Source organism: Eucalyptus grandis, chromosome 2 (assembly GCF_016545825.1).
Source record: "Eucalyptus grandis isolate ANBG69807.140 chromosome 2, ASM1654582v1, whole genome shotgun sequence".
Taxonomy (NCBI): domain Eukaryota; kingdom Viridiplantae; phylum Streptophyta; class Magnoliopsida; order Myrtales; family Myrtaceae; genus Eucalyptus; species Eucalyptus grandis.
This window is the reverse complement of record NC_052613.1, coordinates 37,923,648-37,935,366: the sequence shown is the minus strand read 5'-3', so window position 1 is coordinate 37,935,366 and position 11,719 is coordinate 37,923,648. Positions and strand designations below refer to the sequence as shown.

Genomic DNA, 11,719 nt, shown 5'->3' with positions numbered 1-11,719 from the left:
TTGAAAGCTATAAGGCAATTATCCTTAAGATTGTTGGAAAAATGATTAGAATACATAAAATAATAATTATTGGAAATACATTGCAAAATATTAGAAAATAAAAGAAATGTCGGAGGCGTGCAAACACTGTCCTTAAAGATAATTCCGCCCCTCGGATGCGTAAGGCTTCAACAGCTATCATCCCAAGATACAATAGACTTCCTCTATACTCCGTACTGAATTTTAGAAGGAAACAGAACAACTTTTGTATATAACCCAACAAAAAGAAAAGGAAAGATGTGAGAATATATTGTATCTGCTAAGATTGTGGTTTGAGGTTTAGTTTATATTTAAAAAAAGGAAAAGAGAGAGCCCTAAGATCATCATAAATCAATTAGTAATTAAAAAGATGACCGTTATAAAATAATGAAGAGTTTATGAAGTAATAAATCAAAAATTATAAAGCTGTTAGATGACCATTATACAACCATTAGAAAGCCGTTATATGACCGTTAAAAAAAGCCGTTACAAAAATGATGACTTTCATGACGATCATAATTTCTAATAAATATTTCAAAACTGCTGAAGTATCTAACACTTCTGTTGTTAGTCCGAGTTATAGATTGAAGTTCATAATAGTTGAATTTCAAACGGGTATTGTTTATGCAGTCCAATATTACATAGGCAAATTGTTCCTCGCTAGGTGAATCGTCTGGGCCAAGACACAATGTCAGTCCTTCACCATGCGCACATTTCCTTTTGAGGTTGTCACCTTCAAAGAGGTCCGAAAACCTAAATTGCTTGAATCCAAGGGCTAATAACGAGACTAGGTGTATGGGAAACAAATGAGCTGGGTCAAGCCATGGGCATCATACGCTTGTTGCTTCATCCGAATCTAATATCTGTCCCCTCGTGATGGGCGATCATGGGAACTACAAATTTAAATTTTCACCAATCAATTTTGGAGACCGAGAGCCTTTTGTCTCTGCTGAATGCTGTCATGTTCACAGCAATTCCGCTTAAGACTCCATTCATTTACATAGACTGCCATTCTCAATCTTTGCTCCTCACCTGCACCCGTTTTCTAGAGTTGAAGAACTTGCAACCCCGTTCATATTGAAGTTCGCGTGTTCTTTACAGCGGTTAGAGATGCCTGTCCTATTAAATTGTGTTTAGCGGTCCGGATAAAATTCAAGATATAATAAAATTTATCTTATCCTATGTTTGGCGCTTACTCAAGACAATATGAAGTCAAATATAAAGGAAATATAAGCCAAATAAAATTATCCTATGGGGAAGTGGGATAAAGGTGGATAGTGGGGATGAGCGGTTTCAAATTCCATATAGGTTCCATCTGGAACTTACCCGTTAGAACATGTTCTTTATTTTTTGGAATTTGAAACCTATTCTACATACCATAGAATTTGGAACTTACCCTATTATAGGTTCCATGGTGGGTTCTAGGGTTTACCTAGATTTCACGTAGATTATTAATTGAATGAATGCAGTGAATTAAAATCTTTAATAATCACCACTTGTTGCTACAATTCATTGACCATAATTTATATTTAGACATGCGAAAATTTTGAATATTAATAAAGCAAAAGTCTCGATCATAAAATGGAAGCTTAAATTAGCACTTTCAGATTATGTACTTATTATCAAACGTTATGGAAAATTATAAGATTGTGCGAAGACATAAACTAAAAACATTAAAAGTTGTTCCAAGTTCTAGATTATAGGTTTCAAGTTCTAGATTCCTCCGGTTAAGAATCTGAAATCTACTCATTAAAATAGTTTCATTATTTTTTGAAATCTAGAATCTACCCTGCATACTTTGAAACTTGTAACCCATAGGTCCCTACTGATCCGCTTATTAGATTTCAAGTTCTATCCTGGAACCATACTCCCCTAATACTTGGCTCAACCTAATCCGCTTTAGTTGCCGAAAAGATTTATTGGGCAACTTAAGATAAAAGAGGAAAGCCTAGCATATGAGAGCATCATCCTAGATAATTGAAATCAAGCACTCGACTTGACCTAGTCCGCTTTAATTGCTAGAAAGAACTATATAGAGTTACTTAAGCTAAAAGAGGAAAACCTTAGCTTGGATCAACGATTGCAAGTGTAAGAATTCTATCACGTGAAATGTTTTCAACATATGAGATATTGTCAACTCATGTTATCTATATCTACATATATTAAGTAAAGGCATTTGAATAATAAATTGATGACGTGGCTTCTTGAGAATTTTGCAATAATTATGATATTAATTAAAATAAAATTTGATTAGTACAAGGATAATCTTACCTCCTGATCAGGATTTCATAAAGTTTTGATTCTTTTCCTACATCATAATCTTTAATTAATGTATTTATACTCTTACTACTTCTAACTAAAATTTCTCCTCCATACCTTTTTGAAAAAAAGATGGAACGTCAATCAAATTACATTTCATTGAAGTGGTCTTTTTAGAATCAGTCTTTTTTTTTTTTTTGAAAAAAAAGGAGAAATACAATTCCAATTTCTCTGTATTTTCTCAATTTTTCAATCTTTTTTTTATTATAGAAATTGAGGGAAAAAACAAATATATTTTGATTTTAACCGTACAACATAGAAGGAATAGGAAAGGAACCTATCGAACTACTACATGTTGATACTCACGATTTTGATAGCCATATCACTGATAACCATATAATGGAGGACGAATGGTTTTATAAAAATAAAAAAATAAAAAAGAAATCAAAAATTGAATGTTCGGTGGGCAACGTGAAAAAATTAAAAAGTTTTAGGGTAAACGTATTACTACCCTAAAACCGGGTGTGTTGTACGGCCACTATAAATTACGGGATGGTCCTGAGCACTTTAACAGCAATTTTGAACAGCGGAGTAGGAAACTAGCAATGGAGGAAGCGAAGGGATTGGTGAGGCGCGTCCACCTTGTCAAGTTCAAAGACGGTACCCCACCTGCCCGAATCGAGGAAATCCTCAAGAATTACGCCAATCTCGTCAACCTCATCGAACCCTTGAAATCTTGGCACATGTATCCTTCTCTCTCTCTGTCTAATCTCTGCGTTTTCCCCACTTTCTTGGCGCTTTTTTCCCTCTGTTCCCCCTCAGTCGAGCATATCTATGTCCTGGTGATCTGCCATGGAATGTTCCTCGGCAGTTTGTTTGAGATGCCTGATCTTGGGTTAAACTTCTCTCTCGTGAAATTAGGGGAAAGAACGTGAGCATCATGAATTTGGATCAGGGCTTCACACACGTCTTTGAAGTAACGTTTGAGAGCGCTGAGGGATTAGCAGAGTACGCGGATCATCCTATTCACACCGAATTCTCGAAACAAACCCGTCCCCATCTGGATAAAGTCATCGTGATCACCTACGAGCTGACCGTCTTCTGTACTTGAATTGCCTTCTTACTGCGATACCGGCCAATGTTGTATTCGAATAAAAGGTTTGTTATGTATGACCAAATTGTAGATCGAGGTGCCCTTATCTCGAATAAGGTGATTAATATGGTTCAGACTCTAAAGACTTTTGTCTTTGCAAATAACAATCCAGAAATAGCACTACATCTAAATTCAGATCCATGAGTACAACTGTGGCCTGTCCATTCATTGTGGCATCGTGTTTTGATTTTTCTTTAGGTTTACATGGAGTTCTTGCTAACGTTGATGCATTTAGTCCGATCACTCATAAATCTTACTAAATTGGTACAATTAGACATTACTAGAAATAATTGTAAAAGCAGTCCTAAACCTATTATACTGTAGGTAATTAAGTACTAATCATTTTAGTTGTGTTAATTTAGTCATAAATTTTATTGACAATTTGTCAATAAAGTTCTTTTGGCCAATTTTGATTAAAAATAGCTTAAATGAACACTAGATATCTTACATAACATGATTGGCGTTAACGTAGATAATTTTTTCTTTTTTTTTTAGAGAATTTTCTGATCTTTTTTCCTTTTTTTTTCTTTCGCAAAGTACTTAGCTATGGCTAGTGACTGGCCACAGGGGAGGCCAAAAAGGGCACGACCCTCGTCAAATTTGGCGAGAATTGACTCTAGCAACCTACAAGAGTGCAACCCTCATGACCTAGGTGAAGGTGGCCCTCACTTAGGCCACAATAGTGACCCTCACCAGTCCTCACTTGTGGCCAGTCATCGGCTACCGATCATATGCCAAAAAAATAAAATAAAAAAGGAAAAAATAAAAAAATCAGAAATTTTGTAAAAATACAAAAATTGTTTGTGTTTGCGCCAACCAACATACACATGAGCAATTTCCCAGCCAAAATCATCCAGAAGGATTACATTTGTAAATCATTAAAATGTTTAAAACTAAATTAACAAGTAAAAGATTGATGACTGAAATGACCATTATACAATAAATTTAGGATTGTTTAGATAATTTTCCTGATATTATCATCCCGGAAAAGGCGGAGTTTTGATTGAAGAATAGGACATCTATTTTAACAACTCATTGCAATAAGAAAGCCTTTCCATTTGGAGTCAATCCTCATATATGTCTTGAGTTTCACGTCATCTTGTAAATAAATTTCACACGACCTCGAGGTGCATGACCCGTTTTAAAGCCAGACAGGCGTGGGTGAGCGGCAATTAGAGCCGCCAATGTCGAACATCTCCGCATCTTAGCATAAACCCCAAAAATGAATGAGAAAAGAAGGAAAGAGGTGAAATCGTGAGAGAGAGAAGGGAAAGATTTTGGTTCATGCAAGCCTCAGATATCTCGGCATGCTAAATTGAGGTCATTTCCAAGTACATTGAATTTTTTTGGAGTGGCTTGTTGAGATGCATTTGTGAGTTGTATTAAAAAGTCTCACGTCGAAGAATTAGTGGTATGGAATCGTATTTGGTTCATAAGTCAATGTTTTGGCTCGGATTTCTTTTTGACAATCTTCCCAAATGAAAATATTGGATTTTTTCATGGCTAATGGAGATTGAACAATTACCCTTTGGGCTAAAATAAATTTGAAACAATGGGCTTGGCCCAGCACGTGCCTTATGTCGTGATGTGGAGGATCGATGCAATGTATCAACCTAGCCTAGCACAAGGCGACGCTTTAATTCGAGCTGGCCGGGCACAATCCACAACAATTTGACATCCCTACTTCATGCGAAGTTTTTACATCTCACTCTCTTGAGTCAAGGGGTTTCTAATTTTTCTCACCTCGCTCTCCAATCCATAATGATAAGTTTCTTTGACGCGACATTTGTTTTTGTATTAGTTCAAACGAAAAACTACTTCTAGAAAGATATCTAAGAAGCAATTTGAATGCCAATTGATCACCACCAATGAATTGAAACATACCTTTTTGAATTGATCTGGTCAAACCATCCTCCAAAAGAACATCGATGGCAACTCAACCTAATACTTGACTCAACCTAATCCACTTTAGTTGCTGAAAAGATTTATTGAGCAACTTAAGATAAAAGAGGAAAGCCTAGCATATGGGAGCATCAGCTTAGATCATTAAAATCAAGCACTCGACTCGACTTGGTCCACTTTAATCGCTAGAAAGAACTATATGGAGGACGAACGGTTATAAAAAAAAATCAAAATCAAAAATTGAATGTTTGTCGGGCAACGTGAAACAATTAAAAAGTTTAAGGGTAAACGCATTACTACCCTAAAAACCGGGTGTGTTCTCCGACCACTATAAATTACGGGATGGTGGGGACTGTGGAGCCCAAGCACTTCGACAGGAATTTTGAACTTTGGAGTAGGAAACTAGCAATGGAGGAAGCGAAGGGATTGGCGAAGCGCGTGCTCCTTGTCAAGTTCAAAGACGGTACCCCACCTGCCCGACTCGAGGAAATCCTCAAGAATTACGCCAATCTCGTCAACCTCGTCGAACCCTTGAAATCTTGGCGCATGTATCCTTCTCTCTCTGTCTAATCTCTGCGTTTTCCCCACTTTCTTGGCGCTTTTTCCCCTGTTCCCCCTCGATCGAGCATGTCTTTGTCCTGGTGATCTGCCATGGAATGTTCCTCAGCAGTTTGTTTGAGATGCCTGATCTGGGGATAAACTTCTCTCTTGTGAAATTAGGGGAAAGAACGTGAGCTTCATGAATTTGGACCAGGGCTTCACGCACGTCTTCGAATTAACGTTCGAGAGCGCTAAGGGATTAGCAGAGTACGCGGATCATCCTGCTCACACCGAATTCTCGAGCCAGTGCCGTCCTTATCTTGATAAATTCGTGGTCATCAACTACGAGCCGACCGTCTTCTGTACCTGAATCACCTTCTTACTGTGATATCGGCCAATGTCATGTTTGAATAACGCAGGCCAATGTCATGTTTGAATAAAAGGTTTGTTATGTATGACTAAACTGAAGATCAAGGTGCCGTTATATCGAATAAGGCGATTAATATGGTTCGGACTCTAAAGACTTTTGTCTTTGCAAATAACAAGTCAGAAATAGCACCACATCTAAATTCAGATCCATGAGTACAACCGTGGCCTGTCCATTCATTGCGGTCTTGTGTTTCGATTTTTCTTTAGGTTTTCATGGAATTCTTGGTAACGTTCATGCATCCAGTCAGATCACTCATAAATCTTACTAAATTGGTACAATTAGACATTACTAGAAATAATTGTAAAAGTAGTCCTAAACCTATTGTACCATAGGTAATTAAGTACTAAACATTTTGATCGTGTCAATTTAATCATAAACTTTATTAACAATTTGTCAATATAATTCTTTTGGCCAATTTTAATTAGAAATAGCCGAAATGAATACTAGACATCTTACATAACATGACCAGCGTTAACGTGGATAATTTTTTCTTTTTTTTTTAAGAGAATTTCTCATTTTTTTTCCTTTCCTTTTTCTTTCGCAAAATACTTAGCTATGGCTAGTGTCTAGCCACAGGGGAGGCCAAAAAGGGCACTGCGACCCTCGTCAAATTTGGCGAGAATTTGACGAGAGCTGACTCTCGCAACCTACAAGAGTGCAAACCTCATGACCTAGGTGAAGGCGGCCCTCGCTTAGGGCGCGATAGTGACCCTCACGATCCTCACTTGTGGCCAGTCAGCTACCGACCATAGGCCAAAATAAAAAGAAAGGAAAAAATAAAAAATAAAAAATTTAGAAAATTTTTAAAAATACAAAAATTGTTTGCGTTTGCACCAACCAGTATACACATGAGCAATTTCCCAGCCAAAATCATTCAGAAGGATTACATTGGTAAATCAATAAAATGTATAAAATTAAATTAACAAATTAAAAGATTGATGACTGAAATGACCGTTATACAATAAATTTAGGATTTTTTAGATAATTTTCTTGATATTATCATCCCAGAAAAAGCGGAATTTTGATTGAAGAATAGGACATCTATTTTAACAACTCATTGCAATAAGAAAGCCTTACCATTTGGAGTCAGTCCTCATATATGTCTTGGATTTCACGTCATCTTGTAAATAAATTTCGCACGACCTCGAGGTGCATGACCCGTCTAAAAGCCAGGCAGGCGTGGGTGAGCGGCAATTAGAGCCGCCAATGTCATGCTGGCAGCGGGCCTGCGTGCTAAAACTTCTTAATTGGGATAAACTTTTCGAATCGATGTGAACCGGATGAATACGGATCTTGGATGAATACACAACTCTCAAGCGACTCAAAAGAGACAGAGATACCCGTCGGATGCCCTTACATACACGATTATAATTAAAAAAGGATTTCATTTGAACTTTTATGATGCATAGGTCCTTTGGAAAATTGGACTCTCTTTTTGGTTAAATACGCTTATCAAGTCCCTTTAGATACTTGTAGGCTTAATTCTTTATTTAAGAAACCACTAAGACCACCCCTTCTACATGGAAGGGAGAGGCCAGGGATTCGAATCTCTACATTCTCAGGGATTGGGATGAAAGCGATTTAGCTTTAGATATGGGTTTCGACTCTCATACCATGTAATGAAGCAGAGCAAAGAGTTTGAGAGCGAGAGTTAAAATAAGAATAGACTTAATCCTTTATTTAACTGAAATTTTAATATATATTAGTACCTCGAATCAAATCTGACCAAATAGTGATTTTGGTTGCACGAACTTACTAGTTTGGATTCGTGGGCATAAATTTTTCAATGAGTTATAATAATTCTTAATATCACGAAAAATCCTAAATTAGTACACTTATGATAAATTTATATCTAATTAATTTTTTCATCACTTAAAATCCCAACTTGATACATTTGTGACAAGCCTCGAACATCTCCGCATCTTAGCATAAACCCCAAAATTGAATGAGAAAAGAAGGAAAGAGGTGAAATTGTGAGAGAGAAGGGAAAATTTTGGTTCACGCAAGCCTCGGATATCTCGGCATGCCAAATTGAGGTCATTTCCAAGTACATTGCAAGAATTTTTTTGGAGTGGTTTGTTGAGATGCATTTGTGAGTTGTATTAAAAAGTCTCACGTCGAAGAATTAGTGGTATGGAATCGTATTTGATTCATAAGTCAATGTTTTGGCTCGGATTTCCCTTTGACAATCTTCTCAGATGAATAATAATGGATTTTTTCATGGCTAATGGAGATTGAACAATTACCCTTTGGGCTAAAATAAATTTGAAACAATGGGCTTAGCCCAACACGTGCCTTATGTCGTGATGTGGAGGATCGATGCGATGTATCAACCCAGCCTAGCACAAGGTGACGCCTTAATTCGAGTTGGCCGGGCACAATCCATAACAATTTGACATCCCTACTTCATGTGAAGTTTTTACATCTCACTCTCTTGAGTTAAGGGGTTTCTAATTTTTCTCACCTCGCTCTCCAATCCATAATAATAAGTTTCTTTGATGCGACATTTGTTTTTGTATTAGTTCAAACAAAACACTACTTCTAGAAATATATCTAAGAAGCAATTCGAATGCCACTTGCCACCAATGAATTGAAACATTCCTTTTCGAATCGATCTGGTCAAACCATCCTCCGAAAGAACATCGATGGCAACTCACATGACGAAATTCCAATTGAGTCACCCATGACGACGAAGCTGTGAAGTGACGTGAGACGGAAAGGACTCATCGTCGTTTGTTTTCGACTTTCCAGAAATTGCATTTGGATAGTTCAAAAGAAGGAAGCGTGCAGACATGGAAGTGGTGAAAAGTAACACGCCCAAGAATAAATAAGAGACCGCCAGGTGACAAATGAAGTATAGAGAAAACTTGAGAAAATGGAGGAAAACAAAGGACTGGTGAAGCATGTGTTGCTTGTGAGGTTCAAAGATGATACCACGCCTGACAAAATTGAAGAACTCATCAAGGGCGTCGCCAATCTCGTCAATCTCGTCCCTCCCACGAAATCTTTCCACTGGTCTCTCTCTCTCTCTCTCTCTCCTCCCCCCTTTTCTCTGTGTGTGATCATTTCTGGGGTTAATGTTACAGGGGAAGGGATGTGAGCATTGAGAACGTCCATCAAGGCTTCACTCATGTGTTCGAGACAACGTTCGAGAGCACAGACGGAATAGTAGAGTACTTACCTCATCCAGCCCATGTCGAGTTCTCAAAGCGGTTCCTCCCCCGGTTGGAGAAAGTCCTTGGGGTCGACTTCAAGCCGACCACTGTTCGCACTTAAACCGAATCGACTCGTACTATGTTCTGCTGATGCTATGCTTACATGAAAGTTTTATTGCGTGAGAGTAATAAATTGAATTCTATTGTACTGTAGTGTTAGTTAATGTAATCGATATGGTTTGAAAAGTTATCTTGGCAAAATCTTCATATTTGCTTCGTGTAATATGGCGAATTTTGTGTTCCAATGCACAGCTTTGATGAGATAGCCGTGCTACTAAATGCCAACAAATATTAAGACTTGACTAAATTGATTTGATGATTAAGTAGTAAGGTCTCAAATGTTGCTAACTCTGGAGAAAAATTCACAGGAAGGTTTTGTGGCTACCTACGAAATTTATCTTCAGTCCGTATTTTTTGTTTCAGGTCCTTTTGAGTCTTTTCGCCTGGCCTTTAGCCAGAGTCTACATCTCCTTGTCGAATCTCCTCATTGTTCGAACGCTTTATCATCTCGAACGAAAATTTTTCATATCATCCTCCGATTAAAGTTGGACCCAGTTTTATTTGTTCAGTAAATTCATTTGTCATCGAATCTTTGCAAACCAACTGCTTTTCAAATTTCGTTAAATCACCTGCCGATCTTTCCCGACAGTCTGTTGACAGCAAAAAATGTTCGAGTGTAGTATGGGACAGTTTGATCGACAGAAACTTCTTGGAGGTCGAGTAGTGGAATCGTGCGCCAGCCCAATCAGGAGGCGACGCCTGGCTCCACGTGGGACCGGGCCCACCATTATTTTCAGTCAAACTCTCGCGTTTCTCCACAAGGCACAAGGAGGAGAGGGAGAGTGAGGAAGTGGCGCCATCGACGGAAGCAGCTCCCTTCGCGATCTCGACAAAGGCGGACGCGCTCTCATCGCCGGAAGCCTCCCTCTTCCTCTCCCTCATCGAGCTCGGAAGGTTCGCTCCGGCTCTCGATTCACGACGCCGATGCACGCATGTGAAGGATTTTGATGAACAGAACAATGAATGGAAGCAAAGAAGGAAAGATGATTCAGAGAGTAAAAATCGTCTATTATTCAACTGAGTGCTCTGTTTCAATGAATAAGAAGGTACATCCTCTTGCCTTTCTCTTATCAGCTTTTATATCTGCTGAAGTGCTCTAAACTGAATGAAAACTAACTAGCTTAACAAGTACTAACAAACTAACTGAATTAAAGAACAGAGTTTGACTTTACAAATTGAAAATTGAAACCCGATTTCTCAAAGGTAAATCAATTTCACGAATTCTGTAATCTCGTTGTTAACTTCTCTGTTTTCATCAGCTTTCTTATTGCTGCTACTAAACTCACTTTCACCTTCTTCCTTTCCTCTGTTCTTGAAGTCTTCTTTCTTCTTTCCTCTGTTTCTATCAGCACCCATATCTTGTGTTATACTCTTAACATCCCCCCTCAAATTGGTAGGAGGTAGTATACCGATACCCAATTTGATCCGTAGAGTAGAATGTGTGAGCCGTGTTAAGGCTTTAGTGAAAATGTCAGCAAGTTGACATTTGCTCGGAACATATTGAACTCGAAGAGAACCGGAAGAAACTTTCTCACGGACAAAGTGGAAGTCGACTTCAATATGTTTGGTGCGAGCATGGAGAACAGATTTGCTGTGAGTGAGATAGCGGGCGATTGTCACGAGAAGAGAAAGAGTTGGAGAATGCAAAGGTTGGCCAATATCACGGAGAACAAAACTAATCCAAGTTAGATCACCGTAGCCGAGGCAAGTGCTCTATATTCGGCTTCAAAGTGGAGGAGCGAGAGACAAGAGATTGTTTCTTAGCTGCCCATGAAATGAGATTTGATCCAAGAAAGGTACAAGAACCGCTTGTTGATCGTCCGGGTCTCTACACAAACCAGCCCAGCCCGATGCTGCATCAGCGAAGCCATATAAATGCATAGAGCTGTGGGAACGAATGAAGAGGCCAAGATGAATTGTGCCTTTAACATACCGAAGGACCCTTTTTAATCGATGAAGATCGCCTATAGTAGGCTGTTGCATTTTCTGGCATAATAGATTTGTGGCAAAAGCAAGATCAGGACGTGTTATAGTCAAATATTGTAATCCACCAACTAAACTTCGATATTCAATTGGATTGGAGAGAAGGGTGTGATCAGTTTTGAGGATAACTGGTTTGCGGGGACAAGGGAGTGGAGATTG

General features: G+C 38.4%; 3 protein-coding genes across 3 annotated transcripts; all 3 read left to right on the top strand.

The window, feature by feature from the left end:
* Positions 1 to 2,859: 2,859 nt before the first annotated feature.
* On the top strand, positions 2,860 to 3,388 carry LOC104435293 (stress-response A/B barrel domain-containing protein HS1). The gene is made up of 2 exons (XM_010048071.3): positions 2,860 to 3,022; positions 3,199 to 3,388. Exons 1-2 carry the CDS (start codon positions 2,883 to 2,885, stop codon positions 3,386 to 3,388), a joined length of 330 nt encoding a protein of 109 aa, XP_010046373.2. The 5' UTR covers positions 2,860 to 2,882.
* A 2,313-nt stretch (positions 3,389 to 5,701) lies between these two features.
* On the top strand, positions 5,702 to 6,363 carry LOC104432614 (stress-response A/B barrel domain-containing protein HS1). The gene is made up of 2 exons (XM_010045085.3): positions 5,702 to 5,880; positions 6,053 to 6,363. The coding sequence occupies exons 1-2, from the start codon at positions 5,741 to 5,743 to the stop codon at positions 6,240 to 6,242; spliced, it is 330 nt and encodes a 109-aa protein (XP_010043387.2). The 5' UTR covers positions 5,702 to 5,740; the 3' UTR covers positions 6,243 to 6,363.
* Positions 6,364 to 9,177: 2,814 nt separating this feature from the next.
* On the top strand, positions 9,178 to 9,578 carry LOC120290708 (stress-response A/B barrel domain-containing protein HS1-like). The gene is made up of 2 exons (XM_039307075.1): positions 9,178 to 9,317; positions 9,389 to 9,578. The coding sequence occupies exons 1-2, from the start codon at positions 9,178 to 9,180 to the stop codon at positions 9,576 to 9,578; spliced, it is 330 nt and encodes a 109-aa protein (XP_039163009.1).
* Positions 9,579 to 11,719: the final 2,141 nt, after the last annotated feature.

Coding starts and splice junctions, on each gene's coding strand:
- LOC104435293 (XM_010048071.3), top strand. CDS start 2,883: ATGGAGGAAGCGAAGGGATTGGTGAGGCGCGTCCACCTTGTCAAGTTC. Junction 3,023..3,198: donor CCCTTGAAATCTTGGCACAT/GTATCCTTCTCT, acceptor TCGTGAAATTAG/GGGAAAGAACGTGAGCATCA.
- LOC104432614 (XM_010045085.3), top strand. CDS start 5,741: ATGGAGGAAGCGAAGGGATTGGCGAAGCGCGTGCTCCTTGTCAAGTTC. Junction 5,881..6,052: donor CCCTTGAAATCTTGGCGCAT/GTATCCTTCTCT, acceptor TTGTGAAATTAG/GGGAAAGAACGTGAGCTTCA.
- LOC120290708 (XM_039307075.1), top strand. CDS start 9,178: ATGGAGGAAAACAAAGGACTGGTGAAGCATGTGTTGCTTGTGAGGTTC. Junction 9,318..9,388: donor CCCACGAAATCTTTCCACTG/GTCTCTCTCTCT, acceptor TTAATGTTACAG/GGGAAGGGATGTGAGCATTG.